This window comes from Ambystoma mexicanum, chromosome 9 (genome assembly GCF_040938575.1).
Source record: "Ambystoma mexicanum isolate Mex_15411 chromosome 9, UKY_AmexF1_1, whole genome shotgun sequence".
In the NCBI taxonomy this organism is placed as follows: Eukaryota; Metazoa; Chordata; class Amphibia; order Caudata; family Ambystomatidae; genus Ambystoma; species Ambystoma mexicanum.
This window is the reverse complement of record NC_090931.1, coordinates 1,502,798,279-1,502,812,581: the sequence shown is the minus strand read 5'-3', so window position 1 is coordinate 1,502,812,581 and position 14,303 is coordinate 1,502,798,279. Positions and strand designations below refer to the sequence as shown.

General features: G+C 51.9%; 1 protein-coding gene across 2 annotated transcripts in view; it reads right to left on the bottom strand.

Moving 5' to 3' along the window:
• Positions 1-13,011, bottom strand: part of LOC138489336 (zinc finger protein 420-like) — a 216,593-nt gene extending 203,582 nt beyond the window's left edge. The window contains exon 1 of one of the 2 annotated variants that reach the window (XM_069617050.1): positions 12,870-13,011. Coding sequence is in view for 1 of the 2 variants with exons in the window: in XM_069617049.1 (XP_069473150.1) it covers positions 11,284-11,364 (81 nt within the window). In the remaining variant the exon portion in view is untranslated. Of the gene's footprint in view, positions 1-11,283; positions 12,290-12,869 lie in introns of those variants that run through there. The other variant, XM_069617049.1, reaches the window with a different exon arrangement.
• Between the last annotated feature and the right edge of the window lie 1,292 nt (positions 13,012-14,303).

Below are 14,303 nucleotides of genomic sequence, written 5' to 3'. Positions count from 1 at the left end.
CCCCAATAATAAGAGCATAGCAACTGTGCAGGCCTTCAAGACCGCTCTGAATACACCTCGCCACTCCAGGTAAGGGCCACCTGAGACCTAGAGTAGAGATGTCCCCAATAATAAGTGCATAGCCACTGTGCAGGCCTTCAAGACCGCTCTGAATACACCTCGCCACTCCAGGCAAGTGCCACCTGAGACCTAGAGTAGAGATGTCCCTAATAATAAGAGCATAGCCACTGTGCAGGCCTTCAAGACCGCTCTGAATACACCTCGCCACTCCAGGGAAGGGCCACCAGAGACCTAGTGTAGAGATGCCCCCAATAATAAGAACATAGCCACTGTGCAGGCCTTCAAGACTGCTCTGAATACACCTCGCCACTCCAGGCAAGGGCCACCTGAGGCCTAGAGTAGAGATGCCCCCAATAATAAGAACATAGCCACTGTGCAGGCCTTCAAGACCACTCTGAATACACCTCGCCACTCCAGGCAAGTGCCCCCAATAATAAGAACATAGCCACTGTGCAGGCCTTCAAGACCTCACTGAATACACCTCCCCACTCCAGGCAAGGGCCACCTGAGACCTAGAGTAGAGTTGCCCCCCAATAATAAGAACATAGCCACTGTGCAGGCCTTCAAGACCGCTCTGAATACACCTCGCCACTCCAGGCAAGGGCCACCTGAGACCTAGAGTAGAGATGTCCCCAATAATAAGAACATAGCCAATGTGCAGGCCTTCACGACTGCTCTGAATACACCTCGCCACTCCTGGCAAGGGCCACCTGAGACCTAGAGTAGAGATGCCCCCAATAATAAGAACATAGCCCCTGTGCAGGCCTTCAAGACCACTCTGAATACACCTCACCTCTCCAGGCAAGGACCACCTGAGACCTAGAGTAGAGATGACCCCAATAATAAGAACATAGCCACAGTGCAGGCCTTCAAGACCACTCTGAATACACCTCGCTACTCCCGGCAAGGGCCACCTGAGACCTAGAGTAGAGATGCCCCCAATAATAAGAACATAGCCACTGTGCAGGCCTTCAAGACCGCTGTGAATACACCTCGTCACTCCAGGCAAGGGCCACCTGAGACCTAGAGTAGAGATGCCCCCAATAATAAGAACATAGCCACTGTGGAGGCCTTCAAGACCGCTCTGAATACACCTCGCCACTCCAGGCAAGGGGCACCTGAGACCTGGAGTAGAGATGCCCCCAATAATAAGAACATAGCCCCTGTGCAGGCCTTCAAGACCACTCTGAATACACCTCGCCACTCCAGGCAAGTGCCCCCAATAATAAGAACATAGCCACTGTGCAGGCCTTCAAGACCTCACTGAATACACCTCCCCACTCCAGGCAAGGGCCACCTGAGACCTAGAGTAGAGTTGCCCCCCAATAATAAGAACATAGCCACTGTGCAGGCCTTCAAGACCGCTCTGAATACACCTCGCCACTCCAGGCAAGGGCCACCTGAGACCTAGAGTAGAGATGTCCCCAATAATAAGAACATAGCCAATGTGCAGGCCTTCACGACTGCTCTGAATACACCTCGCCACTCCTGGCAAGGGCCACCTGAGACCTAGAGTAGAGATGCCCCCAATAATAAGAACATAGCCCCTGTGCAGGCCTTCAAGACCACTCTGAATACACCTCACCTCTCCAGGCAAGGACCACCTGAGACCTAGAGTAGAGATGACCCCAATAATAAGAACATAGCCACAGTGCAGGCCTTCAAGACCACTCTGAATACACCTCGCTACTCCCGGCAAGGGCCACCTGAGACCTAGAGTAGAGATGCCCCCAATAATAAGAACATAGCCACTGTGCAGGCCTTCAAGACCGCTGTGAATACACCTCGTCACTCCAGGCAAGGGCCACCTGAGACCTAGAGTAGAGATGCCCCCAATAATAAGAACATAGCCACTGTGGAGGCCTTCAAGACCGCTCTGAATACACCTCGCTACTCCCGGCAAGGGCCACCTGAGACCTAGAGTAGAGATGCCCCCAATAATAAGAACATAGCCACTGTGCAGGCCTTCAAGACCGCTGTGAATACACCTCGTCACTCCAGGCAAGGGCCACCTGAGACCTAGAGTAGAGATGCCCCCAATAATAAGAACATAGCCACTGTGGAGGCCTTCAAGACCGCTCTGAATACACCTCGCCACTCCAGGCAAGGGGCACCTGAGACCTGGAGTAGAGATGCCCCCAATAATAAGAACATAGCCCCTGTGCAGGCCTTCAAGACCGCTCTGAATACACCTCGCCACTCCAGGTAAGGGGCACGTGAGACCTGGAGTAGAGATGCCCCCAATAATAAGAACATAGCCCCTGTGCAGGCCTTCAACACCGCTCTGAATATACCTCACCACTCCAGGCAAGGGCCACCTGAGACCTAGAGTAGATATGCCCCCAATAATAAGAACATAGCCACTGTGCAGGCCTTCAGGACCACTCTGAATACACCTCGCCACTCCAGGCAAGGGCCACCTGAGACCTAGAGTAGAGATGCCCCCAATAATAAGAGCATAGCCACTGTGCAGACCTTCAAGACCCTCTGAATACACCTCGCCACTCCAGGCAAGGGCCAGCTGAGACCTAGAGTAGAGATGCCCCCAATTATAAGAACATAGCCACTGTGCAGGCCTTTAGGACCGCTCTGAATACACCTCGCCACTCCAGGCAAGGGCCACCTGAGACCTAGAGTAGAGATGTCCCCAATAATAAGAGCATAGCCACTGTGCAGGCCTTCAAGACCGCTCTGAATACACCTCGCCACTCCAGGTAAGGGCCACCTGAGACCTAGAGTAGAGATGTCCCCAATAATAAGTGCATAGCCACTGTGCAGGCCTTCAAGACCGCTCTGAATACACCTCGCCACTCCAGGCAAGTGCCCCCAATAATAAGAACATAGCCACTGTGCAGGCCTTCAAGACCTCACTGAATACACCTCCCCACTCCAGTCAAGGGCCACCTGAGACCTAGAGTAGAGTTTCCCCCCAATAATAACAACATAGCCACTGTGCAGGCCTTCAAGACCGCTCTGAATACACCTCGCCACTCCAGGCAAGGGCCACCTGAGACCTAGAGTAGAGATGCCTGCCAATAATAAGAACATAGCCACTGTGCAGGCTTTCAAGACTGCTCTGAATACACCTCGCCACTCCAGGCAAGGGCCACCTGAGGCCTAGAGTAGAGATGCCCCCCAATAATAAGAACATAGCCACTGTGCAGGCCTTCAAGACCACTCTGAATACACCTCACCTCTCCAGGCAAGGGCCCCCTGAGACCTAGAGTAGCGATGCCCACAATAATAAGAACATAGCCACTGTGCAGGCCTTCAAGACCACTCTGAATACACCTCGCCACTCCAGGCAAGGGCCACCTGAGACCTAGAATAGAGATGTCCCCCCAATAATAAGAACATAGCCACTGTGCTGGCCTTCAAGACCACTATGAATACACCTCACCACTCCAAGCAAGGGCCACCTGAGACCTAGACTAGAGATGCCCCCCAATAATACGAACATAGCCACTGTGCACGCCTTCAAGACTGGTCTGAATACACCTCACCACTCCAGGCAAGGGGCCACCTGAGACCTAGAGTAGAGATGTCCCCAATAATAAGAACATAGCCACTGTGCAGGCCTTCAAGACCACTCTAAATACACCTCGCCACTCCAGGCAAAGACCACCTGAGACCTAGAGTAGAGATCTCCCCCAATAATAAGAACATAGCCACTGTGTAGGCCTTCAAGACCAATCTGAATACACCTCACCACTCCAGGCAAGGGCCACCTGAGACCTAGAGTTGAGATGCCCCCCACTAATAAGAACATAGCCCCTGTGGAGGCCTTCAAGACCACTCTGAACACACCTCTCCACTCCAGGCAAGGGCCACCTGAGACCAAGAGTAGAGATGCCCCCAATAGTAAGAACATAGCCACTGTGCAGGCCTTCAAGACCACTCTGAATACACCTCACCACTCCAGGCAAGGGGGCCACCTGAGACCTAGAGTAGAGATGCCCCCAATAATAAGAACATAGCCACTGTGCAGGCCTTCAAGACCACTCTGAACACACCTCTCCACTCCAGGCAAGGGCCACCTGAGGCCTAGAGTAGAGATGCCCCCTATAATAAGAACATAGCCACTGTGCAGGCCTTCAAGACCACTCTGAATACACCTCACCACTCCAGGCAAGGGCCACCTGAGACCTAGAGTAGAGATGACCCCAATAATAAGAACATAGCCACTGTGCAGGCCTTCAAGACCGCTCTGAATACACTGCACCACTCCAGGCAAGGGGCACCTGAGACCTAGAGTACAGATGTCCTCAATAATAAGAACATAGCCACTGTGCAGGCCTTCAAGACCGCTCTGAACACACTGGCACCACTCCAGGCAAGGGGCACCTGAGACCTGGAGTAGAGATGCCCCCAATAATAAGAACATAGCCACTGTGCAGGCCTTCAAGACCACTCTGAATACACCTCGCCACTCCAGGCAAGGGCCAGCTGAGACCTAGAGTAGAGATGCCCCCAATTATAAGAACATAGCCACTGTGCAGGCCTTCAAGACCGCTCTGAATACACCTCACCACTCCAGGCAAGGGCCACCAGAGACCTAGAGTAGAGATGCCCCCAAAAATAAGAACATAGCCACTGTGCAGGCCTTCAGGACCGCTCTGAATACACCTCGCCACTCCAGGCAAGGGCCACCTGAGACCTAGAGTAGAGATGTCCCCAATAATAAGAGCATAGCCACTGTGCAGGCCTTCAAGACCGCTCTGAATACACCTCGCCACTCCAGGTAAGGGCCACCTGAGACCTAGAGTAGAGATGTCCCCAATAATAAGTGCATAGCCACTGTGCAGGCCTTCAAGACCGCTCTGAATACACCTCGCCACTCCAGGCAAGGGCCACCTGAGACCTAGAGTAGAGATGTCCCTAATAATAAGAGCATAGCCACTGTGCAGGCCTTCAAGACCGCTCTGAATACACCTCGCCACTCCAGGGAAGGGCCACCAGAGACGTAGTGTTGAGATGCCCCCAATAATAAGAACATAGCCACTGTGCAGGCCTTCAAGACTGCTCTGAATACACCTCGCCACTCCAGGCAAGGGCCACCTGAGGCCTAGAGTAGAGATGCCCCCAATAATAAGAACATAGCCACTGTGCAGGCCTTCAAGACCACTCTGAATACACCTCGCCACTCCAGGCAAGTGCCCCCAATAATAAGAACATAGCCACTGTGCAGGCCTTCAAGAGCTCACTGAATACACCTCCCCACTCCAGGCAAGGGCCACCTGAGACCTAGAGTAGAGTTGCCCCCCAATAATAAGAACATAGCCACTGTGCAGGCCTTCAAGACCGCTCTGAATACACCTCGCCACTCCAGGCAAGGGCCACCTGAGACCTAGAGTAGAGATGTCCCCAATAATAAGAACATAGCCAATGTGCAGGCCTTCACGACTGCTCTGAATACACCTCGCCACTCCTGGCAAGGGCCACCTGAGACCTAGAGTAGAGATGCCCCCAATAATAAGAACATAGCCCCTGTGCAGGCCTTCAAGACCACTCTGAATACACCTCACCACTCCAGGCAAGGACCACCTGAGACCTAGAGTAGAGATGACCCCAATAATAAGAACATAGCCACAGTGCAGGCCTTCAAGACCACTCTGAATACACCTCGCTACTCCCGGCAAGGGCCACCTGAGACCTAGAGTAGAGATGCCCCCAATAATAAGAACATAGCCACTGTGCAGGCCTTCAAGACCGCTCTGAATACACCTCGCCACTCCAGGCAAGGGGCACCTGAGACCTGGAGTAGAGATGCCCCCAATAATAAGAACATAGCCCCTGTGCAGGCCTTCAAGACCGCTCTGAATACACCTCGCCACTCCAGGTAAGGGGCACCTGAGACCTGGAGTAGAGATGCCCCCAATAATAAGAACATAGCCCCTGTGCAGGCCTTCAACACCGCTCTGAATATACCTCACCACTCCAGGCAAGGGCCACCTGAGACCTAGAGTAGAGATGCCCCCAATAATAAGAACATAGCCACTGTGCAGGCCTTCAGGACCACTCTGAATACACCTCGCCACTCCAGGCAAGGGCCACCTGAGACCTAGAGTAGAGATGCCCCCAATAATAAGAACATAGCCACTGTGCAGACCTTCAAGACCCTCTGAATACACCTCGCCACTCCAGGCAAGGGCCAGCTGAGACCTAGAGTAGAGATGCCCCCAATTATAAGAACATAGCCACTGTGCAGGCCTTCAAGACCACTCTGAATACACCTCGCCACTCCAGGCAATGGCCACCTGAGACCTAGAGTAGTGATGCTCCCAATAATAAGAACATAGCCACTGTGCAGGCCTTCAGGACCGCTCTGAATACACCTCGCCACTATAGGCAAGGGCCACCTGAGACCTAGAGTAGAGATGTCCCCAATAATAAGAGCATAGCCACTGTGCAGGCCTTCAAGACCGCTCTGAATACACCTCGCCACTCCAGGTAAGGGCCACCTGAGACCTAGAGTAGAGATGTCCCCAATAATAAGTGCATAGCCACTGTGCAGGCCTTCAAGACCGCTCTGAATACACCTCGCCACTCCAGGTAAGGGCCACCTGAGACCTAGAGTAGAGATGTCCCCAATAATAAGTGCATAGCCACTGTGCAGGCCTTCAAGACCACTCTGAATACACCTCACCACTCCAAGCAAGGGCCACCTGAGACCTAGACTAGAGATGCCCCCCAATAATACGAACATAGCCACTGTGCACGCCTTCAAGACTGGTCTGAATACACCTCACCACTCCAGGCAAGGGGCTACCTGAGACCTAGAGTAGAGATGTCCCCAATAATAAGAACATAGCCACTGTGCAGGCCTTCAAGACCACTCTGAATACACCTCGCCACTCCAGGCAAAGACCACCTGAGACCTAGAGTAGAGATCTCCCCCAATAATAAGAACATAGCCACTGTGTAGGCCTTCAAGACCAATCTGAATACACCTCACCACTCCAGGCAAGGGCCGCCTGAGACCTAGAGTTGAGATGCCCCCCACTAATAAGAACATAGCCCCTGTGGAGGCCTTCAAGACCACTCTGAACACACCTCTCCACTCCAGGCAAGGGCCACCTGAGACCAAGAGTAGAGATGCCCCCAATAGTAAGAACATAGCCACTGTGCAGGCCTTCAAGACCACTCTGAATACACCTCACCACTCCAGGCAAGGGGGCCACCTGAGACCTAGAGTAGAGATGCCCCCAATAATAAGAACATAGCCACTGTGCAGGCCTTCAAGACCACTCTGAACACACCTCTCCACTCCAGGCAAGGGCCACCTGAGGCCTAGAGTAGAGATGCCCCCAATAATAAGAACATAGCCACTGTGCAGGCCTTCAAGACCACTCTGAATACACCTCACCACTCCAGGCAAGGGCCACCTGAGACCTAGAGTAGAGATGACCCCAATAATAAGAACATAGCCACTGTGCAGGCCTTCAAGACCGCTCTGAATACACTGCACCACTCCAGGCAAGGGGCACCTGAGACCTAGAGTACAGATGTCCTCAATAATAAGAACATAGCCACTGTGCAGGCCTTCAAGACCGCTCTGAACACACTGGCACCACTCCAGGCAAGGGGCACCTGAGACCTGGAGTAGAGATGCCCCCAATAATAAGAACATAGCCACTGTGCAGGCCTTCAAGACCACTCTGAATACACCTCGCCACTCCAGGCAAGGGGCCCCTGAGACCCAGAGTAATAAGAACATTGCCACTGTGCAGCCTTCAAGACCGCTCTGAATACACCTCGCCACTCCAGGCAAGGGGCCCCAGAGACCTAGAGTAGAGATGCCCCCAATAATAAGAACATAGCCACTGTGCAGGCCTTCAAGACCGCTCCGAATACACCTCTCCACTCCAGGCCAGGGCCACCTGAGATCTAGAGTAGAGATGCCCCCCAATAATAAGAACATAGCCACTGTGCAGGCCTTCAAGACCACTCTGAATACATCTTGCCACTCCAGGTAAGGGCCACCTAAGACCTAGAGTAGAGATGCCCCCAATAATAAGAACATAGCCACTGTGCAGGCCTTCAAGACCGCTCTGAATACACCTCGCCACTCCAGGCAAGGGCCACCTGAAACCTAGAGTAGAGATGCCCCCAATAATAAGAACATAGCCACTGTGCAGGCCTTCAAGAACGCTCTGAATACACCTCGCCACTCCAGGCAAGGGCCACCTGAGACCTAGTGTAGAGATGCCCCCAATAATAAGAACATAGCCACTGTGAGGGCTTCAAGACCGCTCTGAATACACCTCGCCACTCCAGGCAAGGGCCACCTGAGACCTAGAGTAGAGATGCCCCCAATAATAAGAACATAGCCACTGTGCAGGCCTTCAAGAACGCTCTGAATACACCTTGCCACTCCAGGCAAGGGCCACCTGAGACCAAGAGTGGAGATGCCCCCAATAATAAGAACATAGCCACTGTGAGGGCTTCAAGACCGCTCTGAATACACCTCGCCACTCCAGGCAAGGGCCACCTGAGACCTAGAGTAGAGATGTCCCCAATAATAAGAACATAGCCACTGTGCAGGCCTTCAGGACAGCTCTGAATACACCTCGCCACTCCAGGCAAGGACCACCTGACACCTAGTGTAGAGATGTCCCCAATAATAAGAACATAGCCACTGTGCAGGCCTTCAAGACCGCTCTGAATACACCTCGCCACTCCAGGCAAGGGCCACCTCAGACCTAGAGTAGAGATGCCCCCAATAATAAGAACATAGCCACTGTGCAGGCCTTCAAGACCACTCTGAATACACCTCACCACTCCAGGCAAGGGGCACCTGAGACCTAGAGTAGAGATGCCCCCAATAATAAGAACATAGCCACTGTGCAGGCCTTCAAGACCGCTCTGAATACACCTCACCACTCCAGGCAAGGGCCACCTGAGACCTAGAGCAGAGATGTCAAGGTTGAGAATTGATTTGTCTGATGGTTCTAAATTCCTCAGACAATGACACCAATGACATCCTCCCTTTGACTGTGAATCCCAACCTGTCACAAACATTTTGTCAAGAAGGGTGTCACGTGGATGGGTCGTAGCTGCTTTCTTCACAGTTGGCGTAGATCGTGAAGCCAGGCTATCGAGATTTCCAAGCAGCCAAAGACTGAGCAGCGCGGAGTACCAACCCAACACCCCCCTGATAAACAGACAGATGCTGGATCAGCTCCCAACGCCATGCGACAGCACTTCCACAATTTATGTGGCGTCAGGACTTTGCGAGCACTGATGGGGAAGAGCACTGTAGATGTTGAGGTCCCCGGATGTCCAAGTATGGGTCCCGGGAAAGCTGGTCCAGAGAGATGATGGCTGAGGCACTGGCAGTGGCGACAGCAGAGAAGACCAGGAAAGGAAAGGGGTGAACCAGAGAAAACAAGTGGGCACCGCAGGAGGCCAAGGGAAGGACCCAAGAACAACCAGAGGGAACCCTACCCAAGACTAGCAGGGTGGAGAATCAGGAAGGGAAAGGGAGCAGAACACGGAAGGCTGAGCCCAAGGCAAAACACAGTCACCAAACAGAGCGTTAGTGGGAGCGTAGCACGATTCAAAGAAAACCGCGTTGAAATGTGACTGGCAGCTTGCAGCGTCTGTGGTTGCAGGAAATAGTCCTGGCATGAAAACGAGGTTTGGAACACAAGCACTTGTTGCCGTAGTTTCCACGCATGCGCAGAATAGAGAGAAACAGTGATAGTGCATGCGGGACCTACGCAGTACACCAATTCCCCGAAGGCCCGGAAAAGGTGGTTGGAAATTCTCAAATCGCTCCACCAACTGTTCCGTGCACACCATCCCGCTGTGTACCTCCTGTATTAAGATGGCACAACTTTATTTCAACCACCTTTTCCGTCAATCATTCACGCAATGTTTATTTTTCAGCCTGCACACCTAGAGTCTCTCCTGCAGCACGTTTACGGCCGCACTCTCTCGGCGCTGGCTCAATCCACACTAATTCCAGTGCACACATAGAAACGAGCATCACAAGGATCCCTGCTTTTTCACATTCATTCACACTTGCTGAATTTAGACCATGCGGTTTCCACACGCGTTAACACACTCCTCCTCTAGCCAGCCCACCTAGACACACAGGGCCTCATTACGAGTAAGGGCATGGCTGCCTCCATACCGGGTTCCAGTACCGGGTTCCTCCAATGAGGACTTACCGAGCCATTCCAACCGTGGAGGACCCGGTAAGTCCTCATTGGAAAAGCCCATCCCCATTCTGATTTGAGCCCCCATAGGGCTCAATGGGAATGGGGAGGGAGCTAATAACGGGCCCGTTATTAGCTCCCTGGTCCCCTCGCGGGACCCGCTAAGGACGCCTGGTTTTACCAGGCGTCCTTACCGGGTCCCGCAAGGGAACCTCGTAATAGGGCATCCCGTAATGAAGGGTGCCGGTCCCGTAACGGCCGTAATGAGGCCCACAGGTCTTTGTTTAGCTCACAAACGTTTTTCCAACTCACACACGGCCCTACGCGCCCCACGTGCGCTCCCTAGTACCAGATTTACATGCTTAAAACAACACACCTTCCCTTGCAGGCATCCATCCTTCGGTTTTTAGGTCCCTTTGGTCTCTGCAACTTACCTTCCCGAACCAGCACAATTAAGCAATGCTGTTTGCAACAAAATAAGATTTACCTCTGTGAGACAGAACCTTATTTTCTAAGGTAGGTCTCAAACCCATTTTATAACTATCTTACAATGCAGACCTCGGGAGCTTTTAGGATCAATACCCATCCCTTTTCTTTCTAGATACGAGCAACTACCTATACTTTTGCCAGTACGGATGACAGCACACAATGAATACACCCTTCTTTTTCAAGATGCCACCTTACTAATTAAGGTAGGTCGCCGACTGCAGCATTCCGCCAAGTCCACAACTACCTTTTAATACATCTCATTTCCCTTTCTAGGTATACTAATATACCTCACATCATTTCCAGTGTCCTGACGACAGTTTGGTGCCCTCTACAATCGCAACACCTGTCGGTCTCAACCAAGTTCCGAACGAGACACACCCATTGCAATGTGTCATAGTCAAAAATTAAACTTTGTTTTATTATACTTCTACCCCGGTGATCTTTTTTTGGGCTAGCATTTGTTCCACCTAGCCTGGCTGCTTTTGAAGTGCACCTACTGTGCATCCATGGAAAAGGGGTAGCCGTTGACTCTCTCTTCTGTCCTACTTTCCTTCTCTTGCAGCCAACTCACCGCTGATGGGCCCAGGATCACTGAGACATGTCCATCATGTGTTCTTTTTTTTTCATGCTCCGACCTGGAGCCCTTCATCATTCAGCGCCTGTCGGGTCCCTGGACTCTCGCTTTCCTTGCTCCAACCTGGAGTTATGGGTTTCACCACACGCAGCCCGGTCTTGCAACATCTGATGTTGCTGATGCATCAGAGTGCTGCCCGGATTATTGTTGGCGGCGGGCAGCCTCTGTCTGGCCACTCTCCACCTCCTGCGGGCAGTAGGCATTCACCCCCATGACTTCCTCTTTCCTCGGACGCCGCACACCCACATCAGCCCTGCAGGGGCGGGTGCACACCTCTCCGGCTCCACCGGAGCACTTGTTTGTTTAGCATGCGCGGGAGCCTGTGGGCGAAACTCGCACCCCGGTAGGATGAGCACCCTCCACGGGGGGCCGCGGCCTGGAGAGTCCCCACATTCTGCTTTGCTCCTCCTCCTTCATCATCCGTGGCGATGGACGCCGCACACATCTCACTCATGTCACTTCTCTGCAGAAGGGGACAGCCGACTGTGCCTCCCCCGCCACCTTCAAACAAAGGGAAGCGGGAACACCAACTAAAGGAAAGGGACAAAAACTTGCGAAGAAGCGGCGATAGGGAGCCCCTCGGGGTTCCGTCCTCGTCACCAATGTTGTGAGTGGCCTGCCATGGACATCCGGTCGGCCCCCATGGTGCTGCAACCATGAGCACACGACAGGTCCAGTGCCTGTCGGGGATTGGGGCCTGCCCTGGTCATCTGGCAGGCACCTCGGTGCTATGGGATACCAGCACCATCGGGGGTGGGAGCAGCGCTTGCCATGCCCCTGACCATGCAGACCTCTGCCACTGTGCTGGCACGAGGGTCCCACGGCATCAGGGCATGCACGCCGTTGCCCCCACATGTAGGCCTACAGGCCTACATAAATGAGATACGGACTCAGGAGTTCCTCTTCTGGAGTCTACAGCCGTTCTGCTGGGTGCGTCTGCAGAAGCTCCTTTTATTAGCTTGGGCCATGTCACAGTCATGACCCATGTTAAAAGGGCAACATACAGGGGAGGGACACATCCCCTTAAAGGGGCAACACACTTGGAAGGGTCACACACCACAACCCCCATCAGCTGCTCACTATTCACTATGTCTGTGAATCACCCTGCTAGGGTATTGCGCCACCCCCATCACCTGCTCACAATGCACTATGATTGTGAATCACCCTGCTAAGGTATTGTGCAACTCGTCATTCTTATTCATTATGTGCAGTGTTTCTGATATAAGCATTCAGATTTATCTTCCAAAAATACAATTACAAGCTCTGCATGCCTGGCAGACGGCCCCCCTGAAACAAAATACACCTTTGCCCAGTCCTGTTTGTTTAGATGACAGCAAGCTGCATGCTGGGAATGCTGTCACTTAAAGGACCATTTATAATGGGATACGTGAAACTACAACTCCCAGAAGCCAAAGCAGTGTTGGCTAAAAGGCCAGAGACGGCTGAAGGCGAGCCCAGTCACATGGGTCCAGATGGCAGCAATGACTCCCGACCACATGAAAACAACAGAGGAGGCAACTCACCTGACCTGGCACTTGCCCAGCCCCTTCCCTCCAGTGATCTTGGGTGGATTCCTCTCCAGTGATCCTGGGTGGATTATTCTGCAGTGATCGTTTGCAGAATTCAGGACAACACCCGCCCAGGGAGAGTGGAAGAGTCTGGGAGACAGAGGGTCATGTGTAGGATGCCAGCGTTGCACTGAAACTGCTCGAACAGGAGACACTAATCTCCAGCACATGCGCAGTGTTGGTAGCAGTGTTTGAGCTCTGTGTTAAACTCCCATGCTGCCATAATGAACCCCGGATTAACTACCGTTTTGCAGCTCCATTAAAGTGAACACAATAAAAAGGGTACCCCATGTCTCACAGGCGCCCCAACATGTGGTCCATTTGATGTAGTTCACTGCCAATGAGAGATCCATAGAGATTCATATAATTATGCCTCTCCCATGCTATCTGCATTATTCTTTGACAGGTTTCTTAACTTCACTAAATATATCCATTTTTGTCAGGTCTTTGTCATTTCTGTGCACTCATTAAAGCCAAAACTAACACGTGTAGGAGCTGGAGCTGTGAGCATGGTCAAGGGCCTGGATTGCAGACTGATTGCACATCCAGGCTCCATTTAAAATGTGTGATACTGAGCACATACTTTCCTCTAACAGCGCCTTATCTGCCAACATTTGAAGGGAACATTCGCAGTGTACACTATAGATAAAAAGCTTGAGTCACTCACAGATCAAGAAGCTACAGTGTCGCTGCTATAAGGGAGGCATGGTATCACAAGTATGACACTGACACAAGAGTCATAGCTCTCAACTCACACGCTTTTGGCGGGTGTCACCCGCCTTCTAAACAGCTGACTCACCCGCCAAGCCTCCTGCATGCCCATTCATTTCAATGGGCCTCTCACCCGCCAAAAATAAAATCGGGTGTTTTCACCCGTCTTTGTGACACAAATGGTTGAGAGCTATGCAAGAGTTACACGTTTCCAAACCTTTATTAAATTCTTGGGGTCTGGAAACACTCCTATTTTGCCCTAAAGCTAGGATGGGAGTAGTCTCTACCATCAAATAATAGAGAAAACACAATCCTAGTCAGTCTTTGTCAAATCAAAATGGCCTATACTAATACAACCTAATGCCTGCCCTATCTTTTATACAAAAGGTGTTTAAAGGGGAATGTGTTTGCAAAAGAAAGTCAGTGTTAGAATATAAACAATCAATGTGCCGAATCAGCTCGCGCCAAAAGAATTTGGGACGATTTCATCAGATTTTGTTTGAACTGAAGGTAGTGTGGCCTAGGTTGGGAATTCTTAACAGAACGAGGTTGTAGGTTCTGTAAACTGCACGCATTAGAGACTTTATATCATCTTGTCATGAAATGCCCAGCACGTATGCGGCAAAGGACTCTTTACTGTGAGAGATGTGTCCAGAGATGTGTCCACTCTGCCTCTTC